At 38.4% G+C, this 25,884-nt stretch overlaps 1 protein-coding gene across 2 annotated transcripts in view; it reads right to left on the bottom strand.

Moving 5' to 3' along the window:
• Positions 1 to 25,884, bottom strand: part of JAKMIP2 (janus kinase and microtubule interacting protein 2) — a 176,569-nt gene that overhangs the window by 32,858 nt on the left and 117,827 nt on the right. For both annotated transcript variants that reach the window (XM_004420005.3, XM_087429595.1), the window contains exons 3-14: positions 23,631 to 24,128; positions 19,891 to 20,100; positions 17,944 to 18,042; positions 14,160 to 14,306; positions 13,352 to 13,492; positions 11,133 to 11,189; positions 10,089 to 10,208; positions 9,024 to 9,152; positions 6,256 to 6,339; positions 5,517 to 5,579; positions 2,379 to 2,477; positions 842 to 940 (exon numbers count right to left, since the gene is read on the bottom strand). In XM_004420005.3, the coding sequence (XP_004420062.1) occupies positions 842 to 940; positions 2,379 to 2,477; positions 5,517 to 5,579; positions 6,256 to 6,339; positions 9,024 to 9,152; positions 10,089 to 10,208; positions 11,133 to 11,189; positions 13,352 to 13,492; positions 14,160 to 14,306; positions 17,944 to 18,042; positions 19,891 to 20,100; positions 23,631 to 24,128 (1,746 nt within the window). The remainder of the gene's footprint in view (positions 1 to 841; positions 941 to 2,378; positions 2,478 to 5,516; positions 5,580 to 6,255; positions 6,340 to 9,023; positions 9,153 to 10,088; positions 10,209 to 11,132; positions 11,190 to 13,351; positions 13,493 to 14,159; positions 14,307 to 17,943; positions 18,043 to 19,890; positions 20,101 to 23,630; positions 24,129 to 25,884) is intronic.

Here is a 25,884-nt window from a genome sequence, read left to right as displayed (position 1 = left end):
GTTCAGATCGCAGTACAGAAGATCCCTACCGCCAGGAAGGGGGAAGTCTAGCTCAACCTCATAGGTAGAGAGAAGGCAACTAAAGCAGGTATATACGCAGCTCAGAGTAGGAGCAGAAGGGCCATGCAGAAGGTAAAGGAGAGACCAGGAATAGTGGGAGGCTTCCTAGCTTTACCTCTGGAATAGATATTCACCATATAATTTCCTTATAGTGAAGGATAATATATTTTCCAGGAAATGGAGCCACCTCCATTCAACCTTAATATTTAAAATGTTTTCCAATATCACTAAAGATAGAGTTATATTTTGTCTAAGTGAGCAACATGTTATCAACTTAAGTCCTTCCAAAAGAGAAATCCTCCCTAAATTAAGCATATCAAAAGAGATGGTGGACTAGATGATTTCAAGGTCTCTTCTAATTCTGAAATTTCAAGATTATGAATTCCACAGCACCTAGAACAGCACAACAAAGGGACTCAACAAATACTTTTTTATCTGGCATACTTGAAATATGTTTCTTGAAGTACTGAGTTTAATATTTCCTCTAGACAATTAAGGGTAATTATTAATAAATATTTTGATTCTGTATCATTCTTTATGTTACTCTTTTCTAAATAATCATGGCTTCCTGTGTTTTTTGCTGTTACTATTCGTACATCTGTCACATATTTACTTTATGTTCTACTGATTTTCCAATAAATGTGACTATTTTCAATTCCTACATAGTTTGTATCAAAATGACATTCAGTGACTGAAAGACAAAACAGTCATGAACAACCTCCCCTTTTCCAATTCCCAGTTTTTCTACTTTCTACAAACAAAAAATTAAATATCTGCCTACCTTCACACCTTCTTTCATACAGTAGATCTGTAGAGCACTCACGCCATCTGAGAATGGGTGAATTTGTAGATTAAATGGAGGGGATCGTCTCTCTCTTTCCTTGAAATACAATGAAGAATTACGGTAATTAAGAAAAAAAAAAGCAACAACTGATTAAACACTAAACCAGTTGTCTGTGTTCTCTCTTTATGCTATTTCAGCAATTTATCAAATATGTCATTTGGCCAAAAAAAAAAATATCAAACTAAGGTGTTCATACTTAAATTTAAATGGAAAGGAAATGATTAGTCAACTGAGATGTATGGGAGAAGGATTTATAAATGGTGTGATCCAGTCTTGCAAATTTTTTGATTGGGGGAAATGTGGGAAGTGGAGTAACAATTTAAATTATACAAGTATTTAGAGCTTTCAGGTGTCACAAAGAGTGGTCTTTCAACCATGAAGTTTTATGGCAGCTAACAGCCTTTTGTGCATTCAATCCACTCAAGCTTTGTAAGTAAGATATATGGGCTACCAAAGACGACTTAACTCTTCTTCACTGAGGAATACCAACCGCTAACTCTATCCAAACCTAATTTGAAGTAAGATCAAGAAGAAATTGCTGGCAAAATAACAAAGAAATAAAATGGGAATTTTTCTTATTTTTTACACATCAATGTACATTCAACCAGACTCTAAGCTAGATTCTGCATGATGCAATCAAGATCTGTTTTGATTGATATGCTTGACTTAAAAAAAGAAGACTCTGGGGGCCGGCCCGGTGGTGCAAGCGGTTAAGTGCGCGCCCTCTGCTGCGGCAGCCCCGGGGTTTGCCGGTTCGGATCCTGGGCGCGCACCGATGTACCGCTTGTCAAGCCATGCTGTGGTGGCATCCCATATAAAGTGGAGGAAGATGGGCATGAATGTTAGCCCAGGACCAGTCTTCCTCAGCAAAAAGAGGAGGATTGGCAGATGTTAGCTCAGGGCCGATCTTCCTTACAAAAAAAAAGAAGACTGAAATTTGGTCTGATTAACCAAAGTATTTCCTAGAACAAGTTACCTTGCTTCTTATCCTTTTGCATAAATGCATTATAGACTAAAATGTTTACTTACAAATTCAAGTGTCTAATGATAAAATATTTTTGTATACTGCTCATTTTGAAATATAATTCTTGAAGTAAGATTTTATGAGTCAGAATTCAATGAAGTGTGGAAATGATTATTTAAAAGCAATAAAATATTGATGGAGTTTGAAGTCTATTATTTAAATTATTTTAAAATTATTCATTAGTCTTGTTCATAAAGGCAATGGTGTTGAAAAGTACAGTATCTGAGCAGACAATTCTGAGTTGCATCAATGCTTTACCACTTATTAGTCACAGGACTTCGGCAAATTATTTAACCTCAGTTGCCTCATCTATAAAATCCTGCTTGTGGTTGTGAGGTCCAAAAAGGGCATACATCTGAAATGCTTAATTCAGCACCTCCCACAGAGGACACGCTCACTGCATGTTAATTGATATGATTATTTTTATTATCATTATCATCATTTCCTTACTTCTAGCTCTAGGTTTCGAAACTCCAGCAGCTCATTCTGGTCTCTGGCATCCTGCAGTTCCTGTTGTAACCGGTGATTTTCTGCCTCCTGTTTTTCTATCTAATAAAGTAAATCCTCAAGTTAGGTGAACATTGCAAAAAGCATCTACAACTTTGCAAAGCAAGCATGTGAATAAATTCATCTAGACCATGAAAATAAATCCCAAGTAGATGTGAATAAAATAAGTCTTTGGCTTTCCTTCTAGTTACCCCTTTGGTTGAGTTTTTTGGCTCATAGAGGAAAATGCTGGGGGACACCTCCATTCATTGAGATCAAGTCTAGCGACGCTGTGATTAGTGAATCTGAGAGTACTCACTATGCTCTTGCTGTGGGGCAAAGACAGTGTCCTAGAACTAGATTTGATGGCATAAATAATGGAGGCTGACACCCCTTATTTCTGAAGTTACAAATTGGAGAAATAATGTTTTAAACACAGCTCTGATCACATACAGAACTTTGCTGAATTCTAGTTACCTACAGAATAAAGCCAAACTTCTCCATATGGAATTCAAAAACCTTAATAATCCGGTCATCAGCTAGCTTTCCAGTTTTGAATGTTATCACTGTCATCTCTACACACTCACACATGCACATGTGATCACACAAACACCAGAATCTAGAAACCCAGATTTACCCTACAGACTGACTACTCCAGGAGCTCTGTCTGTGCTCATCTCTGCCTGAAAAGGGCTCCCCCATTTCCTTTTCTACAGGAGAAAATATTCCACTTCCTTGAACACCAAGCTCTAACATCTCCTACCATAAGAGGCTTCCCCTGGCTACCCATTTAGAAGTGACACCCCTTCTGTTTTCCTACAGGACCTCTAGTATAACCTGATGGAACATGGAATTAAGTTAGTTGTGTACAAACATGCCTTGCCCTATAGACAGGTCCATGTCTACAAGGGATGAGAACATTTTCATGACTTGCAATAGGTTTTGGACTGCCTTTGATGTTAGCTGTATGGGTGGGCCTTATGCACAGAGATTATTTAAAATCTTAAAGTTAGAAATAAAATACCAGGGGCTTTTTATCACAGGATAAATTTTACTTTCCCAAGTATACACACTTGGAGTAGGATGTTTAGCTTTATTGTCACTGTGGTTTTGTATACTTACTCTAGAAGGCTGAGCTCAAAAATTTCCCTTTTAGCCCAAAGAAATCAAGACCAAAGGAAATCAGACAGAAGACATAATGGGAATTATTTTTAGATGATAAAGAAATTTAATAATACATTACTGGGCATCTCTGAGACTACTAAAATACTCTTTTTCTCAAAGCCTCATGGTGTAGAAAAACTACAGAAAAATAAAGATGGGGAGATATGTGACATTATTTAATGTAGTCAACTCAAGTTTTTTACACTACATTTTTGTTATCTAGTGAACTTATGAAAGTTTTTAGAAGTTGACTTAGATCACAAAAGAGATTCTACTTCCTAGAATCTTGGATTGGGATCAGAGATGGGATATTTGGGGAGATCCCTGGTTCTGGTGGGTAGCACTGGCAATCAGATCCGTGGTTCACAGGTTGCAATTCATAGATAGACCAGGGCCAGTGTCTGATAATTTTCTGTATAGGGACCCTTAACCTTTCTGAGAGTATCTGTTCTCAATCCTGGAATACCCACCCACCTTCTAGACATCACCTCTATTATACAGAAAGTGAGATAGGATGCCCTAACTTTGCCAGCCCAGAGGGGTGGGAGGACAAGTATCTTCTTTCCCTTTTCATGCTTACGAGGGTGTTGTGGTTAATTTTTATTGCTTGTCAAGGCTAGTGATTATTGGTAGAAATAATTCTAAGATAATTTCTACATAACTTTGGGTCAACCTACAGAATTATTTCCCTTATTCAAACGGGCTTTCAAATTCTGTTTTTGTCAAAAACAATACAAGATTATTTTGTAATCTTTTCACTAGATTTGTGGAAGCTAAATACCAAAGGAAAAGCCACCTTTGAACTTAAAATGATCTCTGTTGTATTTCATCGCCCCAGTTCAAAAGTCTACATTTAGGTAAGCAAAATTAATTATATCTGCAGTAATGCACTGCATAATGACATTTCGGTCAATGACGGACTGCATATATGATGGTGGTCCTATAAGATTAGTATCATAGGGGGCCGGCCTGGTGGCGCAAGTGGTTAAGTGAGCATGCTCTGATGCGGCGGCCTGGGGTTCGCCGGTTCGGATCCTGGGCGTGCACCGACACACTGCTTGTCGAGCCATGCTGTGGCGGTGTCCCATATAAAGTAGAGGAAGATGGGCATGAGTGTTAGCTCAGGGCCAGTCTTCCTCAGAAAACAGAGGAGGATTGGCATCAGATGTTAGCTCAGGCCTGATCTTCCTCACACACACACAAAAAAGATTAGTATCATATTGCCTAGGTTTGTAGTAGGCTATACCACCTAGGTTTGTGTAAGTACACTCGAGGATGTTCGCACAACTATGAAATCGTCTAACGATGCATTTCTCAGAAGGTATCCCTGCCGTTAAGCGACACATGACTGTATTGGGCCTAAACCACGCTTTTGCATCTTGATTTGTTGATCAACCTCCTGGACATGCTGTTTTGTGCTTTGGATGCATCTTTTAAAAATTTCTTTCATTAAAGAAATATATAAACAGCCAAGATTAGCAAAAAGATTAAGAGTGAGAACACAGTCTATGCTAGGTGGCAGCATGGTCTTGGAGTCATACTCTATAACTTCTTTGCACAAAATAACAAGTCCTATTCATAACGTGTTTCTTGTAGATGGACAACCACATAGGATGTGTGCACGTGTGGGTGTGTATATATATATATATGTACAGTACATATACAGTATATATATATGGTTAACAAATTGATAGGTTTCAGGGATCACATCCTTTCAAGTCGGCACAATGCCCAGCGCAGAGCCATGCACACGTGCCACTTAACTGATGGTGATGGCGGTGACAGGGATGCAGTTGAGCACGCAGCAGAGGAGAGTGCAGGGCCGGAAAAGCCTCCCCTTCCCCTAGCCCCTGTGCCACTCCTGAGAGGACCCCCTGCTGCTCCTGGATCTCTCATCATTTTCTCCTCTGCCCCACTAGAGTGTTGCGCCCCACATACCTTTTCTAAAAGCTCCTGGTTTCTCTTAATGAAAAGTTGTTTATCTTCTACCCAGTGTGAATCCTGTTTGACAAAGAATATCGCGCAGTCAGCATTTCAGAGTGGCACGAAAGAGCATGTGTCGTCAAACCACTTTGCCAGAGCTGTCTTCTTTTCACCCAGTTTGTTTGCCTGCCAATGACTGGTAAATGACACCCACCCCTGCCATCTCCTTATTCAAAGACATGGGGGCCAAAGTTGCCAGGAAAATTTAACCCCTTTTTCATTGTCACTCACTAGCTCTACCTTTTTCAGTCTGAATAATCCAGGACCAGCCTTCTGGGGACTCAGAAGTGACCACACAGGCAAAAAGTGAAAAGGGTCAGAATGCACACAGGCTAGATACATATGGATGGAAAACATTAAAATGCAGAACCATAAATGTAGCACAGAGGCAAAGAATGCAGCTTGGGGGGGGGGGGTCTTTGTCTTAGCAGTTTATGACCACTCTAGGCTGTTTGTAAGGCCTCCTCTTCCTCTGGCATTCTCTCTCTTGCCCAACCTCATTCGCTGGGTTCACACTCTGGCCAGAAAAACACCAGGGACAGAAACACAGAGTTGAACATTCTGACACAGTTTGAGAAAGGTCACTGTGGAGAGCCAAGCCATGTCCTGGATGCGGCCCATGCACAGGGTGATCTAGAGGAAGGTCAGATTGAATTGTCTGCATCTGCAGAAGTGATAGTAACCAAATGCCTACCTGCCCTTTCTGAGCCAGAGTCGCTTCCAGATCTTCAATCTTGGCTTTATACCTTAGCACCTCTGCTTGGAGCTGTTCTTGAGCCTAGTGAAATCAAAATCCAGAACTCAATAAGCAAAATGATAATTCAATGTTTTTCTTCCCCCCATAATCCTTGATTAGAACTCAACAAATAAGAAAAACAAAAGAAAAATTTTCTATGATCAAAGAATCTTTAAAAACTATTTTTATGATCTAAATTCTTGCTTAAGACTTTTAGTGGCTCCTATCAGGTTAAAATCCAAACTCTTTAGCTTGGGATTTGAGAACTCCCACCATATTTCCAATCTTTTCCCACTACTCATCAACACAGAATCCATCCCTAACCTGCTAGTGATCTCCTTGTTTCCTAAATATGTCTTGTACCTCTCCACTTCTCTCTTTATTTGAACAAGTTCCCCTTCTGGAAAGCCTTCTCCCATTTTGCCTCTCCAAAATCTTTCCATTCTTTTGAGGCAACTTTGTGCCATATATCTAAATCTAAGTCCAAACCTATGTATGTATGTATGTATGTATGTATGTATGTATGTATGTATGATCTATTGTGTGTTTTGCGTGTGTGTGTGTGTGTGTATCAGCAGTTTTGAACACTGATCTTGTATGGAGCAACCTTGCTTCACTTAGTTTAGCAATTTGTTTTTAGATTCTCTTGTATTCTCTCTATACACGATCCCATTTTTTGTAAAAAATTAGTTTCTTTTGTTTTCTGCCAATACACATATTTTTTTCTTGTCTTATGATCTGGATAGGTTCTTTGGTACAAAGTTGAATTAAATAGGCAATAGTAGGTATCCTTTTCTTATTCTTCACTGTGAGGAGAATATTTCTTTAGACTACTAAATATTATATTTGCCCTCATCAGGTTAAAAAATTCCAAGCTTAATTTTGCTATGAATTATTTTAAATTTGAATGGGTGTTGAGTATAATCTATTTTTTCTTGTATCGAAATGATTATATCTTTTGTTTTCATTGATGCTTTTTCATCTATATTATCTATTTGTGCATTTCTGCTTTGTTTGAATTTACTCTATAGCCCTTTTTCTAATATCTTGTTAGGTTTGTTTTAGACTCTTTTGCTCAGAATGGTAAGTGTTTTTGACTTTAATGGCCAGAGATAATGCTACACCTTTATTTAGATGGGAGAGTGAGATGAGAGAAAGAGAACTGGTTTCTACATCATCACCTCTCCAAAAAACAAGGCATATGCTATTATTTTAATTGACCAATCTTATGTTGGTAAGAATGCTTAGTAAATACTGATAATGAAAACCACAACTATTACAGTATTAAGGCATAAACATGAAGGCACACACATATATCCTTTCTAGTGACTGCTTTCTAGTCTATTTCAAATCAAAAACAATGGTTTTTAGGGCCGGCTCCGTGGCTTGGCGGTTAAGTGCGTGCGCTCTGATGCTGGCGGCCCGGGTTCGGATCCCGGGCACGCCCCAAGGCACCACTTGTCCGTCCAACGCGAGGCTGAGTCCCACGTACAGCAACTAGAAGGATGTGAACCTACGACATACGGCTATCTACTGGGGCTTTGGGGGGAAAAAATGAATAAATAAAATCTTTAAAAAAAAAAAAAAAAAAACAATGGTTTTTAAAAAAAATATGTTTACTCACTTATGTATATGTGCATGTATGTGTGTATGCTACCATTTAAAAATATATAACTAGAATATCTATCCTTTCCCACTAAACAAGTAACAGGAGTTCCTACAACTCTCCTCAGCAGACTGTGGAGCCTTTAAATGAGAAGCAGGATAGAATCACTGGCTGGTCACACTCTTTCTTGCCCCATGTAAACTACTCTGTGAGGCAGCTACGGCCTGGTGGGTATGACTCTGAACTCAGAAGGACTAGGTTCACATCCTGGCTTTAAGCTACCTAAGCTACATATTCAGGTTTTCACGTAACTAAGCTACATTTAACTCCTACTAAGCTATTATTTTCTCTCCTGTAAAAAGGAGATAATAATAGTGCCTAACTCATAGGGTTGTTTTAGGATTACATGAGATAATGTATGTAAAGTGCTTGGCACAATGCCTGGAATACAGCAAGCACTCAATAACTGTTAAGTATTAATAGTGTGTGTGTTTCTTTCTTTTTTTGAAATAAAATAGGCTTATGAGAGGCAGTTGTGACATAATGGAAAGAACATTTGACCAGTAAGATTTGAGTTGGAATTCCAGTTTTCTATTTATTAGCTATGTGATCTTGGGCAATTCAATCAACCTCTCTGAGCCTCAAATTCCTCTTTTATAAAACACCTACCTTAAGGAGCCGTCATAAAGATTAAATGAGATATTGTCAGTGAAAATTCTTGGTAAGCTCCCAATGTAATGCCATGTACTTATTAACTAAGAAAAGAAACTGGCCAACTATCGCTTGTGACAGATAAAAGTGTTTTTTTCCAAGCAAGAATTCATTAAAAATGGATTATCAAAATTCAATATTGTCTAGCTTTGAAAATGTTAAGTTTTCAAACAGCAAGAATGAGAACTATATACTCAACTATCTTTAAAAGAAAAAAGCATCGATCTAAGCTAGTTCTAATGTCTTCAAATCCAAGGTTTGCTGACATAAAAGATAAAACAGCTCAGAAGCTGTAGTGGAGAGAAGGGTACAGGGAAAGTTATCCTATTGATATTTTTATGTTCATGATACTTTTATGCCACGACTGCTGTAAGCCAATTCAGAGCATCCTTCCCAGGTACACACTAACCTTGGCTTCTCTTTCAGCATCAATGATGCCTCCAGCCTGCTCCTGCAGGAGGGCATATGCTCTCTGGAGGGCCTGGTATTCTTTTGTTAATTGTCGAAATCGTAGCTCAGATTCTTCAGCTGCTAAACTCTTGAGGTTAAAAAAAAAAAGCCAAAAAATAATCATGTTATGTTCAGGTCCTGTATTCAATGCGAAATATTAACATTTGTCCACTTTTTAAAGAGAAGTTAAAGGTTTGTTTGATTTTGGATTCTATGTGATTTTATTCTTAATTCTAAAGTATGTGTATGGACACAAATACTGTAATATTTTCAAGATGGACACTGTAGAAATACTTAAGTATTTTAATAAAAGAAGCATTTGTTTATTTATACATTTCCGATTATTACCTATTTGGGCTTGGATAACAGTCAATTTTGGATCCAAATGAGAAGAACTTATACCCAGATTTGGATCCAAATTTAAGGAAATGATATTCACAGTTTTAGTCTCACATCTTTTCAATACATTCATATCCAACAACTTCTTCCCCAGATAAATGATAAAAACATAGTTTTATAGCTTCAGGTCTCAAACTTCAGAGCATAATACCACCACCAGAGAGTTTTGTGAAAAAATGTAGATTTGGGGGTTCCACACCCAAGATCCTGAGTCAGGAGTTGTGTGGTAGAGTCCAAGAATTTTCATTGTTACTGAACCCCCTAGATGATTCTGATGAAGGTGGTCTACAGAGCACACTTTGCTGTCTTAGACTGCATCTAAAAGCTTTTTCTTCTAAGCTTGTTCCTTAGTTCACATCTTTCCCAGATAAAGAATGTGGGAGAGTAACTTCTATTTTGAAAGAAGTCTTCAAGTTACAGAGCTGAACTTTAGAGAAGTTTCTAAGGCTACATGACATAGGGGAAGCTATTTTCTAAGAGGCAACAAAGTCAAGCATGGTCTCAAAATTGTGAAATCATTTTGTGCTGTTCATAAAGGAGACAAAAAGTGCAATACTTTTCCTCCCCCTTAAAGGAAAGATTTGGTGACAATATCACAAAAGACTAGAGAAGTGGGCAAGCTTACTTCATCCAAGTCATCGTCAGGAGTAGCTGGTGTTCGGTCTGTTCTAAATGAGGCCATGGATGATGTCTCTGAATCCATGGAGTCCTCATCATAGCCAATAAATGGGTCCAAAACAGGCCTCTAATGGAGGGAAAGTACATATTTACTGATAACAACTAAAAGTGGGGGAAGTTGACATACTAGTAAAGCACTGTCAACTGGCAGACATGCAAATGAATATAGAAGACATGGATCCTTTAATGCTTCTTTGACGAAATAAAAATATTGAGCACGAACACAATAATTCCAGTAAATATTTGTCCCATATTATTACACTTCTGATGTTTTTGCAGAAGATTCATTAATATTTGGCTCTGTTCATAGAAACATTGGAGCCTCTTTTATATTACATTTTATACCATGATCAGTTCATGTGATATACTCTTTCCAGTATTTAAAATATAATCAAGAGACTCTGAAAGTCTAGGCATCTATGTGAAGGAGATTATCAAATATTGTCTTATCACATCTAATTCCATATTCAAATCAAATGATGTGCTTGCTAAAGACAAAAATCAAACAAACAGACAAATTAAATAACAAAACTTTGTAGACTATAAGAGACCATGCAGATATTGGTAGATTGGGAGTATCATTATCAATAATATTGTCCAAGTGAATAATGAAAATATATTAATTAATTATAGGGTGGATATGAGATGCTAATGTTATTCAATGGGAGACATCAAATTATATGTATCTCTTGCACATTCTTGGAATGTGACTCTCCAATTTGTCAGAAAACCCTTTCTACGTCAAACCTAGTGGCTTCCTCATTCAGAGAAAGTCATATTAAAGCAAACCCTTTTAGGTTAAAATCCACAACACAATCCTTTTTGGGCTTCTGAGAACTGTCAAGAGAAGAGATTTTCTTCTAGCAAATAAAGTCTATGGTTTGCTGCAGTTCAGGAACATCTAATTTATCAGATTTTTGCAGGAAGATTTCTTGGCAAGCCTCACTTCTCTGTTTGTGGCAAAAGCCTGATAACCTAGTTTTCTCATTACCTTAATTGGCTTGGAACTTCTTCTATGCTTTCTCCTACGGATGAGCTTTTCTCGGTCCTGGAAAACAGATGAAGGACTTTTCAGATCTTGAGTTGGTACGTATTTCCCTATAGGTTATTATTATTATTATTATTTTTGCAAAGACAAAGTTGTTTTTCCCCTGAGGCATTACAATTTCTATTTCAAATAAGATTATGTTTTGTAAATTTTGGCAACTTTTGGGTTTCATAATTAAATCTTTTCAAAGTAAGAATATCCTATAATTTTCCTGATAATCTACATGGATCTGAGAGCCTCACAATCAAGTACACTGTGTTCCTAATCAGAATCCTTTGTTTTACACTTGAAGATCAAGGAGCTCTGAAAATAGTTACTCAGATTCTCTCAAAGCACAAGTCTTCGGTTTCCTCAGACGCTTAATTACTTTAAATTTAAGTGTTGAAAAAATATCACTTTAAAATAAAGTAAAACCTTATTCTTTTCATTTAATCACTTGAAAGGCATAGAAAGTTATCTTTTGACTATTCTTAGATCCTTGTTCTCACCAGCAGTCTCTGAAGATGGGAACAGAGTATCTACTTGGTTGGAATCATCTAGTGGTTTTTTTGTGTGTGTGTGGGGGGTTCCCAATGGAATTTTCTGGGAAACTCAAAGAATTTCTAGAAATAATGATCCAATTTTTTATTTATTTTTGTTGTGAATGGAGATATCCTGGGAATTTCATGTTCATCTGCTAAGTACTCCATGTATTTACTGTACAAATTCAAAGGTAGATGGAATAAGTGACACTTACGTCTCTGCGAGTCTGGCTGACATGCCTAAACATGTCAAAATTCTATAAGAAACTTTCATCTTAAACTCAGGGTAATCAAAGCCAAGCAAATTCCTGGACTACTGAATCTGTGAGATTTATGAGTTATTAAGGATACGGAAGTGAAATAAGGTGCACTGCGCTTCAGAAGGCCATGTTTAAGAAAGAATCTGGTTTAAGCCAGTGGTGTTAACCTTTTTGATTTCTCATTTTTTTATAAGTAAAAATATTTTGATCATGCGACCTTAATCTATCTAAAACTTTAAAAATTTATACTTAGATTACCCTCCTAATATAGTATATGCATTATAACATATACTCAACATAGAAAATTTAAAAAGATGAACCATAAACAATTATGAACAGAAGTTATAATCTTTTCTTCCCTCAATGGCAGTAAATCATCTTGCTCACCCTACTCTGGAGACTATTGCCTAAAACTCCCCATCACTAGTTCTTCAACTCTCTAGGCCCTGTCTTGGTCCTGAAGTGAGAGCGACCAGAGATGTCATTCACAGAATAAAGACAGAAAGGAAAAGAGGAAACCCAAAGGCATCTAAAGGTCTTAGGCCACCCTTGTTGGTAACACAGACCTCGGCCAAATGCAAATGGGAGTAATAACTGCTCGACCTACTTCAGCAGGTACTGAAGTCATGGTCAGAAGATCTGGACTGGAATTTCAGCTCTGTCATGTAATTATGATGTCGCTGTTCACTCAACAAATATTTGTTAAACTATATGCTAGACACTGAATTAGGTGTTGGGAAATAAAAGGCATATGGTTTTGTTACTGTAGGCAAAATATTTAATCTCTGAACCTCCGAATTTTGATACTGGAAGGCAATTATAAGATATACCCATACTACGTACCTACTCACATAATGCATTGGAAAGTTCTTCTGTTTTTTGTAAGGAAGATCAGCCCTGAGCTAACATCTGATCCCAATCCTTCTCTTTTTTTTGATGAGGAAGACTCGCCCTGAGCTAACATCCATGCCCATCTTCCTCCACCTTATATGGGACGCCGCCACAGCATGGCTTGACAAGCAGTGCATTGGTGCGTGCCCGGAATCCGAACCTGAGAACCCTGGCCTGCCAAAGCAGAGTGTGCCCACTTAACCACTTGTGCCACCGGGCTGGCCCCTTGAAAGTTCTTTTAATGTGCTTTGCAGCTATTATTTGTGTTACCAAATTAGTTAACAAAGGATTATAATTGACAAGGTATAAAATAGTTTAATAATATAAAGTATTTTTGGAATAGAGTCTCTTGAACCAATTTACATACTGAACATACGAACTTGGATCTTTGGGGCTAATCCAAAATTATTAAGTGCTTCCAGGGTATTTTGATTTCTTGGCTACTTGTTTTGGGGAACAGCTTAGAGTTTATAGATTGATCAAGACCTACCCTTGTGAGCTCATCGATTATGTTCTGTTGCTCAATGACCTGAAGTTTTAGAAACTCTGTCTCTTGTTCTTCATTAGCTTGATCGAGGTCATTCAGAGATTTTAATTTCTTCAAGGGTGGATGGGATGTTATTTTTTCTCTCTGCATTGGAAACGAAGAATGCACAGGTAGAGACTTTAAAAATCCCAAACTTTAGTGGTTAACGTAAAACATTTGTAGAACCTTTATGCAGCTCCAGCTAAATTTGAAAATTGCCCACCTTCAATACACACATCAACCAGAACCCTCAAGTACATTGTATCTGCTGTAATAAGTCGAAAGCATTGGGAATGTCTGAAGCTCTCTATAGCTGTACCAGAAGTCTATTAAAGAGTGCATTAGCCTATCACTCGTCCATACATAATACAAATGATGGCATCTATTCCCCAACTACTATGCACAATCTGAGAAGATGAGTAGTACCCACTGTACAGTTCTGTAAAGAGCATGTTAGTGAAATTCTTGGAAGGAGGTTTCTGTGCTTGAGGAGCTATGTTGAAACTTTGCTTCTCTATTTTGGAGCTTTTGGAGAGTGTGCAGTTCCTGGAAGCACTCCTACCATTCTGCAAATTTAGAAACACCATAAAATTTAGAGCCAGCAACCTTCTCTTGCTTTCTTCCTTCAAGTCTCCTTGCTTACATAAGGGAAAGTCTAAACCTTCGTAAATAGCATTGTATTTTAAAAATAAACTGGGAAAGCACAATAAGTCAGGTCACTGGGGTAACATAAAGAAGGGAGCTGCGACTTTGCAGAGCCTGTGATACGCACCATTTCTGAATTTTCCTTGGTCACAGCTTTCAATTTCTCTTCCATGCGCTGCAAAGACGCCATCAGTTCATCGTTTCTCTTGGCGAGGCACTTGTTCCTTTCCAGGAGAGGTTTACATTGTTTTTCAGTTTCCCGCACGCGTTTTAACTGGGAAGACATAAGTTACAATTCGTCTCTCGTGTTTGAGAGGATGTGGGGGGAGAGGGAGTAAATCGGTAGGGGTGAAGCCCCATCTGGGATCACCTTCGTCTGCTTCACTATGTGTCTCAGGACTGACCACCGACATTTCAATCCTTCATTTAACAGGCTGCTTTGTTTTCAGTTTCCTCTAAGGGCTTTTCATCATAGTCTTTAAAACGCTATGTCAGTCTATTACCTTATAGGTGGTGCTGCTGAGATTCTGCTTTTGGGAATGCTCAGGAAAAGTGACTGCACTCCTTGCTCCCTCTTGACTCCTCCAGCCGTTATCCCACTATGCTCAGCCCCAATCCCACACTGCTCATACCTCTCCCTCGGCCTGGAATGACCCCTCATTGGCTCAGAGAGATAAAGCAGCTCACCCGAATCACACAGTCACTCAGCCAATGCAACCAAGACCCAAATCCAAGTCTGATTGTCACCAAAGCCCGTTCTTTCCATCAGAGATCTTGCTAAGTCTCCTCACACTAAGGCTGTTTATTTTTAGGAAAGTTATATGGAGAAAAAAATAAAACCATACTTTCAAAACTCTGTTGACACTTGTGTTTAACGACATTTAATTCTCACGCCGGCCCCGTGGCTTAGCGGTTAAGTGCACGCGCTCCGCTACGGGCGGCCCAGGGTTCGGAGCCCGGGTGCGCACCGACGCACCGCTTCTCTGGCCATGCTGAGGCCGCGTCCCACATACAGCAACTAGAAGGATGTGCAGCTATGATGTACAGCTATCTACTGGGGCTTTGGGGGAAAAAAAGGAGGAGGATTGGCAATAGATGTTAGCTCAGAGCCGGTCTTCCTCAGCAAAAAGAGGGGGATTAGCATGGATGTTAGCTCAGGGCTGATCTTCCTCACAACAAAAATAAATAAAATAAAAAAAAATAAAAATTAAAAAATTAAAAAAAAAAAAGACCATTTAATTCTCACCAAACCTAGGAAAAGTATGATTGTACTGTTACCCACCCATAATTAAGAGTGACCATACTCTGGTTTGCCCAATTAGGCTAAGGCAGCATTTCTTAACCTCTGTACTCCGAACACTTGGGGTCAGATATTTTTTGTTGTGAGGAGCTGTCCTGTGCACTGTAGGACGTTTAGCAGCATCTCTGGCCTCTGTCCACTAGATGCCAGTACCACCCTCCCAGTTATGACAACCAAAAATGTCTCCAGATACTGCCAAAATTGCCTTGAGTTGAGAATCACTGGTCTAAGTTAATGAATGCTGTCTTGGGGTAATTGTTAATAGTTCCCCCTTTTACTCTCAAAACTCTCCTATTTGGATGACATATTTTATGGGCACTCTATACATAATGGATTTCCATGTTAAAGTTCTCATGATTAGTTAATTCATTTCATACTAATGATTCTGAATGTGAGTATGTATATGGGATGGGGTACCAAAGCAAGGAAAGTGGACGGGCATACCAGAAATATCTGAAAAGATTGTTTAAAGTACTTACTCCTGTTTTTGAGACTCTAACATTTTGGGAAATGCTGAGGTATGAGACATAGCTCTCTATGAATATTTGAAAAAGCTTCCCTTGTGATTCTAAAACGGTATTCTCCAACTCTATCCTAACTGCCATTTGAAAGCTCACATTTTATATCAAAGACAAAAACTGAATTTATTTTTCATAAATAATCTCACTTAATTTTCAGTTTTGAGCTTCAGTACCTGAAGCATTAATATTAAACACTGAGTACATACAAGGACAAATAAACTATTCCACTAAGTTCACTATTTTTAACTTTGTCATTTTTCTGCAGGTCAATGACAAGGGTTTTAAATATTTAAATTTACTTAGTACATGCTATTTCTAGAAAATGCAGATAAACACAAAGAAAAGGAAATATCTGTAATTCTACCATACCATACATCAATAACCACTGTCCCATAGTACCCAACAGAATGTTCCTTTAAAAAGATATACTTGAAATACAATAAAGGTTGAAAGTAAATACACATATTCATGAAACACTAAAAGAAAAGGAATGTGATATAGTTCAACTAATATCAAAGACTTTAAGTCGAGAAGTATTACTAGAAATAAAAAAAACTCATAATGATGAAGACATACAACAAATTGTAATTTATATGTACCTAGTAACATATATAAAGCAAAACTGACAGAACTAAGAAGAGAAATGGACAAATCTGTTGGGAGAACAGCAAACAAAAATATCAGTAAAGATATAGAAGATTTTAAACAAGACAATTAATAAACTTGACTCAAAATGCATCTAATAATTGCAGAGTATACCTTCTTTTCACGTGAACATGAAACATTCCTAAAATTGACCATATGCTGGAGTCACAAAACAAATCTCAAATTTTAAAGGAGTGAAATAATACAAAGTATGTTCTCTGACTATAGTGGAAGTAAGGTAGAAATCAATAACAAAAAGATAACTCAAAAACCTCCAAATGTTTGGAAATTAAGCCATACATTGCCAAGTGACCCATGGGTCAAAGAAGAAATTATATAATATTAGAAAAGATTTTGAATTAAATAGAAATACATTATGACATAAAAAACTTTTAGGATGAAGCTAAAGCCATGCTTAGAGAGACATTTATGACTTAAAATGCACATATTTAAAAAAAGAAAATGCTGAAAATAACTTCTTTATATGATTATTAAGAATGTAAAATATAAGACACAGAGCATATTTTACACATAAATGTCCAAAAATGATGTAAAAAATTCCTAATATTAATAAGAAAATAAAAGCAGCACAAAACAAAATGGGCAAAAGACAAAGAGTAAATCACTCAGGATACTGAAAAGGCCAATATATACTTGAAAAATTATGCAACCTTATTATTAAGAAGGAAAAGAAAAATTAAATTCCTACAATAAGAATATACCTCCCACCCACCAAAAAGACTAAAATGATCAATGATCTTTGCATGTTGGCAAAGATATGGAGAAACTGCAACTCGTACGCGTTGTTGTTGAGAATGTAATTGTCATAACTGTGGAAAACTGGCAATAGCCACAGAAGGTGACTACATGCATACTCTGTGATCCGGTGACTCTGCTTCTTGGTATGTTCCCACCCGAAATGAGCACATTTTCTCACCAAAGACATGTAGCAGCACCATTAACAGCTTAAAACTGTTAAGAAACAACATAAATGTCCATAACAATAGAAGAATAATTATACTGTGGTGTATTATTGAATATGATAGAGTAAGAAAGTGAATGAATTCTACATGCCACACAAGGGATGACTCTCACAAATGTAATGCTGAGCAAAAAAGCCAGACACAAAAGAGTGATTATCGTATGATCTCATTCACAACACATTTTAAAAATGGCAATAGATATCTGTAGAGATAGAATTCAGTACAGTGGTTAACTTTAGAAGGATGGTGATTGGGAGAAGTCACAAGAAGGGGAGGTTCTGAGATGCTGGTAGTCTTCCACTTATTCATCTGGGTGGTGGTTATATGGGTGCATCACTCTGGGCATGTTTATTAGGCTGTACTTTTATTACTCTGCATTTTTATTATATTAAACATCATATATACTTCTACAAAAAAATGCTTAACAAAAAAATAAAACAAAAAATTCTGATTAGAACTCACCAATTCATTTCGTTCATCTCCAAGCAAGGTATTCCTGTCTTCTAATTTTCTTATAGTGGCATTCAATTCAGCTATTCTCTTTTGATTTCTTCGCAAATCCTACACACGAAAATTAAAATGGGTATTTCTTCAATTACACCTTTTCACAAAGTTTTGGGATACCACTCATAAAAGTGATAGGCTCAGTTGCTTTCATCTGGCTTGAGGTGAGAGTAAAATGTTCTCTTATTCGGAGAGGAGTAAATATTTACCCTCTTCTAACCCCCACTATTCACCACTTGGGTTTAAGACCAAGCCTGGTTGAAACTGCAAATGAATTCCATGTGGCAGATGCTCCTTGGAGCCCTGACTCCTGGCAGCGGGAGGGGTAGATGGTTGGATCATCTTTTCAGATCTGTGAGCTGTGAGACCAAGGTCATGTTGTGATTACATGAGGCTCAAGGAGCATTCCTGGTGTCATGGCTGCACATTGCTTCCCACAGCTTAGACAGATGTCCTGCTATTACACTTAGCCAAAGAGAGGATAGAGTAGGAGGTAGGGACGGGCTTTGTAAATTCCTGCATACTCCTGAAGAAAAAGGTCAGAGTGAGAAGATTGGTGCATTGCCTTCATGTATAAAAAGCAGTAGATTACAGGATAGCCTTTGCTGGTATATTTTGCCCAGAGCAACTGGCTTTCCCACTGGCATAATTGTCATGGATCACTTTACACACAGCAGTCATGGATTAAGTCTATGCTCTAGAGTCCATAGGACCGTTATACACTTGCAATTCCATTACCATCTTACATTTTGATAGTGCTGTACTGTTGACAAGGCAGTTTCATACACATTATATCCCTAGATTAACAATATCCTAGAGGATTCAGCAGAACAGGTAAGATCCAAGGAGGTCATAACTCGTTCAAGGTCTTGTGGCTACTATCAATAGATCAATAACTAATATGGATTGAATGCTAACTGTGTGGCAGACCCTGTGCTCAGCATTTTACATATTATCTTTTCTAAACCTGAGACCAGCCTTATGGAGTACCACTATTGCTTCAATTTTACAGATGAGGAAACTCTGAGCAATGAACTGATTTACCTAAGGTCACACAGGAAATGGCAGATCCAGGATTTGGACTAAAGGGTCTGAATCTAGAGCCCATTTCTTGACAATTTTGCTACACTGCAGGTAAGTGTCAACAACAGACCTAAAACTAACATCTGCTAAACCCTAGTTCAGTACTCCTTCCACCACCTACTGGGATATATATATATATATCCTGAAGATCGATTCATAAATTATTCATTACTCTGTCCTAAGCACTATTTTGGAGCCTATCTCTGTTCCTAAATAATACATTTTCATCTTTTTAGCCGCTAAATAATTTGAAAGGTATAAGATATGAAAGTCAACTGTATATAAGCTGATTTCTATCACAGCACTTCTGAAAATAATTTCTCATATAAAATGGTGAAAATCAAGGGAAATAAATGGCAAGTTCAATCAGACTGAAGCTTTCAGATGATGACTGTAAATGGCTTAGTCTTTTATACAGTTATACATTTTGACTCCTGTACATGATAACCATCTTTACCAATTTCCAACTCAATTGTTCACACAAGTGAAAATTACCAGTCTTGGCAAGAGGCAAAGTATTTTCATCTAATTTATGATTCTTATAATAGGCTGAAGTTTGGATAGATATCATGGGGCTAGAAAAATTCTATGAAGGATTTAAAAAGATCTGTAACTCTCTTGTGATCTGCTAATGCAGTGCAGACCACTTTGTCATCTAGGAGTTTAGAAAACCCTGTTCCCAAGGCACTAGCTGTTTTTATAGTAGGAGGTAGAATTGATTTCTTTGTAGTAAACAGGAGAAGAGCTTAAGTGAAAAGTAAAACTTGGGAGCTAAATAAAAGATGACTCCTGCGTTCCTAACTTCAACTTGAACAGACTTACTGGGCTGCTGCAGTGCTCAGAGCCATCTCCTGCTCTTCCTGGAATTTCCCGTTTCGGACTGCTCATGTTACACTCAGCCTCCTTGACCAGAAAGAGTTGTTCATCCAAAGCGTCCTTCTGCAGTTGGAGTTTCTGTACATAGCCGGTTTGGGTCTCCAGTTCCTTTTCCAGGGAAAAGATGATCCTGTCCTTGGCTTTGATTTCATCCATCTGAATTAAATGACACCCAGGACATTTTATTTAACAATGCTGCAAAGAAATGCATTTTTACAACGGTATGAGTTTACCTTCTTTCTGCTGATTGATATAGAAAGAAAATCATGAATATGACAAAAATATTGAATTCATGAATCAGACAAGGCCACACTGTGTAATGAAGGGCTATCGTAGGCTAATTAGGTGTCAGGAGAGTAATTTTTTCCTCTCTAGTGTATCTTGGATTGACGCTTTGTTTCAATTTGTTTGAGATGATCTGGGTTGGTTGGATAGGAGAGGAAAGGTTAACTTTAAAATGGGTCATTAGTGTTAATAAAGACAGATATTAAATATTCCACTACAACGTTCCCCAGGACAATTTTTGATGTTACTTCCTGTTTGGGGAAAATGGCCTTTGAGTTCAGTTTAAATAGAAGGAGCCACTATGAATAGGTCATTTGCAACTGAAGAAGCTTCAGACCTTCCAGTAGCCTAGGCACTGCCCAAGGCCAGTGTGTTGCATTCAGGTGGTGAAGTTGGAGTGAGGTCCTTCCATGGTTCGTGTCATGTGGCTCTTTCCATTCCGATTCATATTTCAGAGTAGCCAGTTCTTACAACCATTTTACATTAGTCAGAAAATCATGGTTGGGACAAGAACAGGAATAGAAAATATCTGGTAACATCAGCCACTATTTCCCCTCCTACATCTGTGGGATATATTTATTGACCCCAACACTCATTTCTGTTAAGCCTGGACACGGACTCGGAAATATTTCTCAACTAGAGGCCATAAGCATTTGATATCGATTGATCAGAGTTCCACTGGACTGAAAAGTTTTTTGCCATCCCTGGATGAGGGCTAGTGATGTGAATGTCTGTAAATAATTTTTGAAGAGAGTATAGCCATCAGGTGAAACCTTTCTTCTCATTTCATTATATTCTATGAGAATATTCAAGATGGAGAGAGGGTAGAGACATTTTATACAAACAATATTATACTGCTCTCCTCTTTATAAAAATGTCTCCTTATATAGAACAAATCAGTTTGCATAAATCTTTTTTTGCTGTGTTCCTTAGACCAAAAAATATATATATTTGGGACAGAAACTGTGTTTCTTTACACAGTCACATTTTTCCACATATAAATATCTGTGAGCTACTGTCTCCAAGTCACATAATTAAATTTTAGATGAATTTTGGGAGGGCATTGGGCTAAATTCTGCATGGTCCTGTGATATCTGAAACTTGGTGAGTAAGCAAACACTGTCCTGTTAATTTGGGAATAAAAGCATTGTCTTTTGTTTCTATCTCCTTTTGAAGACTTGAGGTCCAGTGTTGTTCTTAACTGAGTAGCACACTCATGCAATAGACCTATCCTTTCTGGTGTGATTTACGATTTATCACAGCTCCAGATCTGCATGCTCCTAGCTGATCCTGATATACCCTACCTAACTGACCTTGCTGGGAAATCATTCCATTACTCCCCACACAATCATCCTCATTATCACCATCATCATAACTGAAATTTCTTTATCTTTACTATACTCAAGGCACTATGCTCAGAGATTTACATACCTTATCTCATTTTATAACAATCCTATTATGTAGGTTCTGCTATCACCATTTTACACATGATGACTGAGGACCCAAAAGGTTAAAAACTTGGTCATAGTCTTATGGTTAATAATGGTGAAGCGTGACTTTAAATTTACTCTTCTGACTCTAGAGCCCATTCTATTAAGCACTGTGCTATACCTACTCCAAGATTATCCATATACTTCCAGCAATTCCCAAAGCAGTTTTTGGTAGAATATCCAGTAGAGAAGTCTTTATTGCGAGTGGTTATGAGCATGGATTCTGGTTTTAGAATACTGAAAATCTTTCAAAGTTCTAGTTCTTAGATGGGAAGGGGTACGTATCAGAATTCCCTGGGGAAATTTTGTAGACAGAACGGCTCCCATTTCTCTCCCTTCCAGTTCCAAAAATGGAGTTGGGTGTAGGGGTAGTACCAGGATAAGAAGGAAAAAATGAAGACAAGTGCATCTATATTATTGAAGAAGTTTCCCATGTTATTCTATTTGCACCCAATTTTTGAACCACTCTTCAGGTGGCTTAGATTTTACATTGTTATTAGGAGGGACTTCAAGTCTATGTCAGCAATGTGCCAGTGAAAGGAAGTCATGGAAAAAATTACAGATCAATAAGTAGATACACTCGTATTTTACATGGCAAACCATCAACAAACAAAAATATTTAACGTAAAGCTTTCTTTTCACTGACCTACCTGCTGACTCCAGAGTTCATGGTCCTGATTGTTTCTCATCAGCCACTGTCATTTCAAAAACCAAAGGCAGGGCAGAAACCAACGTTTCCACACTGTGTTTGGTCTTCATTGCCAACCAGTGCAACAGAAGGAATGGCAGATAAAGAATTAGGGAAGCGTGGCAAAGGCAACCTCTTACAGTCACACTGTATTGCAGTACAAAGAAATTTACACATTTAGCTTTTTAAAATGTTTATGGTAACCACTTTTTACTTAGAATTGAAATTCTAGAGATATCATCCAAGGAATATAATTAAAATTCTTAGAAAATAATTGCTTAGAATAGGCAGAAATGAGGGAAAGTGTAGTTTTTCCTAAGAAAATATTTTTAGGGAAGCATAAAGCACACTCTAACAGGCGATGGTTAATTTGATAAGATATAACTAAAATATAACTAATGCTAAACATTCTGAGTATATATGCAGTTTCTTCTAAAAGAAATGGACAAAGTTATTCTAGGACATTACAGCTTTCACACAGTAATTATATTTGTTTTATTTTTAAGCATAGTGAGAGACTGATGTGGCTTTCGGTCATACACACTAAAAAGAAAGACCCGACTCCATAGGGGTCGAGGTAAATCTTGAAAATTGGTAATGGCAAACAAGCTACCTAGGAATGACATCCAATTTAAAAATTATAATGGCCTTGTTTATTTGAGGAAAAAAGATCTATTTAAAAAATTACTAAGGATTTTATATCTGTATTTATTGCTTTCAGACATAGTTCCTGGAAAGAAGACTGGTGAATCACTCAGGATGTTCCCAGCAGCTGCCCTTTTCAGACATCTTGAAAGCCAAAGTAATTCTCCCTACCCCTGGAAAACCCAACAACATTTTATAAATGGAAAGTCCATGAAAACATGCTGATTTTGGAAGAGTGCATAATTCAGAATATTTTTATAGACATTCAAGAAAACAGGAGTCATTGAGTAGATACTCTCCATATGTACGGGGATGGAAGAATCCAGTTTTTATGAGAAAGGTGATTCCAAAATCTTTTATGTTTTACAATTCCAGTTTGGGCCTGGGCATATCTGTTTTATTTATCTACCTACCTACCTATCTACCTATCAACTTGTGTTTTGGACAGAGCACTAGACAAAAGGTGGGCACTGTGTATAATCCACTCACAAGAAACACCTGAGAAAGCAAACCCTAGGGCGCTCTGAAACCTGGAAAGACAATGGGTCTGCACGGGTTCACTGCACTGGATTACTAACCAGCCTCCGAATATCCCGCTCCGACTCCCACTTGATCTTCGAGATGGCTTCCTGGTGGGACTGATGCTCACTCCGAAGGTCCCCAGCCTTGATTTTATCCGCCTGGATCATATTGCTTAGAGCCTCATCCACCTGCTTCTTGGCAGTTTTCAGGTCCGTAATTTCCTGTAAGAGCTTAAGGCGCTCTGCATCAAACAGTTTTCGGGCCTCCTCCCGGGCCTCGATGGTGAGCGCTGTCCTTACTTTATCACTGCTGCCATCGCGGAGAGCACACAGAGCTGACTTGAGCCTCTGGATCTCCCCGTCCCGCACCTTCCCTGTCCTTGACATTTCTTGCTCGTGCTGCTTGATGAGATTCTCCCTCACGGCCTGCAGCTCCTTCATCTTCTCCTCATGGAGCTTGGCTTTCAGCTCTGTCACCAGAACCGTGTGCTTGCGCTGCTCCAGCTCACGAATCCTCTTCGCCTCTTGAGTCTTCTCTCTTTCAAGCTTAGACACCTAAAGGCAGAGAGGCGAAAAGATGAAAACAGATAAGCCTCAAAGGAAAGGTGTGCTCCTAGGCAGGATCTGCAACACAGGCTCCTGTGATCTCTTAAATCCTCATCTCTTTTCAAATTCCAGGCCACTGTGCTCTGAGGGAAGGGAACTACTGGCTTTAAAGCCAAGAATACAGTGTGTAAAAGGAGGAAATACCTAAGGACGCTTCTATTACTTTGTTCAGACAAATATTGGATTTCCCGGGGCCTTACTATTCAATGTGTGGTCCGCAGACAAGCAGCATAGGCATTGCCCAGAAGCTTGTTGGAAATGCAGACTCCGGGGCTCCATCCCAGATCTATGACTCCAAACAAGCATTTTTACAAATCCCCAGGTGATTGGTTAAAATTAGGAAGCAGTGCTATAATGGTTTTCACCTTGGTGAGGATGAGTTCAGAACAGATCATCTGGAGAGCTTTATAAACTACACATCCCTAGCTGGGTCAAAACCGGTAAATGTGAGTGTCTCAGGACAGCTTGTAGTTCAATATTATGATCAGACCAATAAATTGGTGCCTAAAGTAATATTATAAAATATTTTCTATTTGTTTTCGGTGAGGAAGATTGTCCCTAAGCTAACATTCATTGCCAATCTTCCTCTTTTTGCTTGAAGGAGATTGTCCCTGAGCTAACATCTGTGCCAAGCTTCCCCGATTTTGTATGTGGGACACCGCCACAGCATGGCTTGATGAGCAGTGTGTACGTCTGTGCCTGGGATCAGAACCTGCGAACCCCAGGACGCCGAAGTGGAGCATGCAAATTCAACCACTACACCTCTGGGCCGGTCCCTTTTCTTCGGAAGAGAAGATGCTGCTGATAAGGGGAAAGTGAAGAAGGAGACAGTTGACACACCCTCAACCTCACCTTTTCTTACTATGGCAACTGGGTTCCATCTCCAAATTTTATACATACACAACAGCAGCCAAAAACCCAGCAGTCCATTGGGCCCTCTCTCTGTTAAAGGAGTTCAGTGGCTGTTATTTCTGCGTGCTCCATGGATGTCTCTTTGCATCCTTCTCTACTCCCACTCCTCTCCCTCTCTTGCTCCCCTCCAAGCCAACACTCCAAGTAGCTTAATAAAGAATTCCTTCTAACCCTCTTTCCCTTTCAGGTATTTTGGTTATAAAAAAATCTTCTGTGTTTTGTGACATTTCCAATGATAATATAGGTATCCTTACAGATTAGCAATAGCACCACCTTAATTTGGTTGAGTCTGCTTCTGATTCAGTAGATCAAGGTGGAGTCCTGGCATTTGCAGCTTAAAAAAGCCTCTTAGCTCCTGTTCTCTCGTCCTCCTCCCCCACCACATCTCTGCTGCCTGTCTTTGTTTCTCATTGTCTCTGTTATGCGTAAGAGCGCGCACGCGCGTGCGCGCGCGCGCACACACACACACACACACACACACACACACACACAGAGTAACCTGGAAAAAGGAAAGAATTGGGCAGCCCCAGGAGTAATATCTAGTTGAGTGGTATTAAGTCTCTGACGTATGTAAAATTGGAAGGTTTCGTAAAATAATCATTAAGAGCTTTTCCAGCTGAAAAATGTTAAGATTCAAACTCCTTATTAAAACTATTGTAATTATAATGCAAAGTGTCTGAGATTTTACTTACCTTAACAGTTTACCTACCTTTAGCTAGAACAGGATTTTTTAAGTCCACTTGGCATTTGACGAATATTTTATTTTAAAGGCACAGCAATTATTCCTATGCCG

The sequence above is a fragment of the Ceratotherium simum genome, chromosome 4 (genome assembly GCF_057802395.1).
Source record: "Ceratotherium simum simum isolate JZ-2026a chromosome 4, ASM5780239v1, whole genome shotgun sequence".
Lineage (NCBI taxonomy): Eukaryota > Metazoa > Chordata > Mammalia > Perissodactyla > Rhinocerotidae > Ceratotherium > Ceratotherium simum.
The sequence above is the reverse complement of the archived record's forward strand: the minus strand, read 5'-3'. Positions and strand labels throughout refer to the sequence as shown.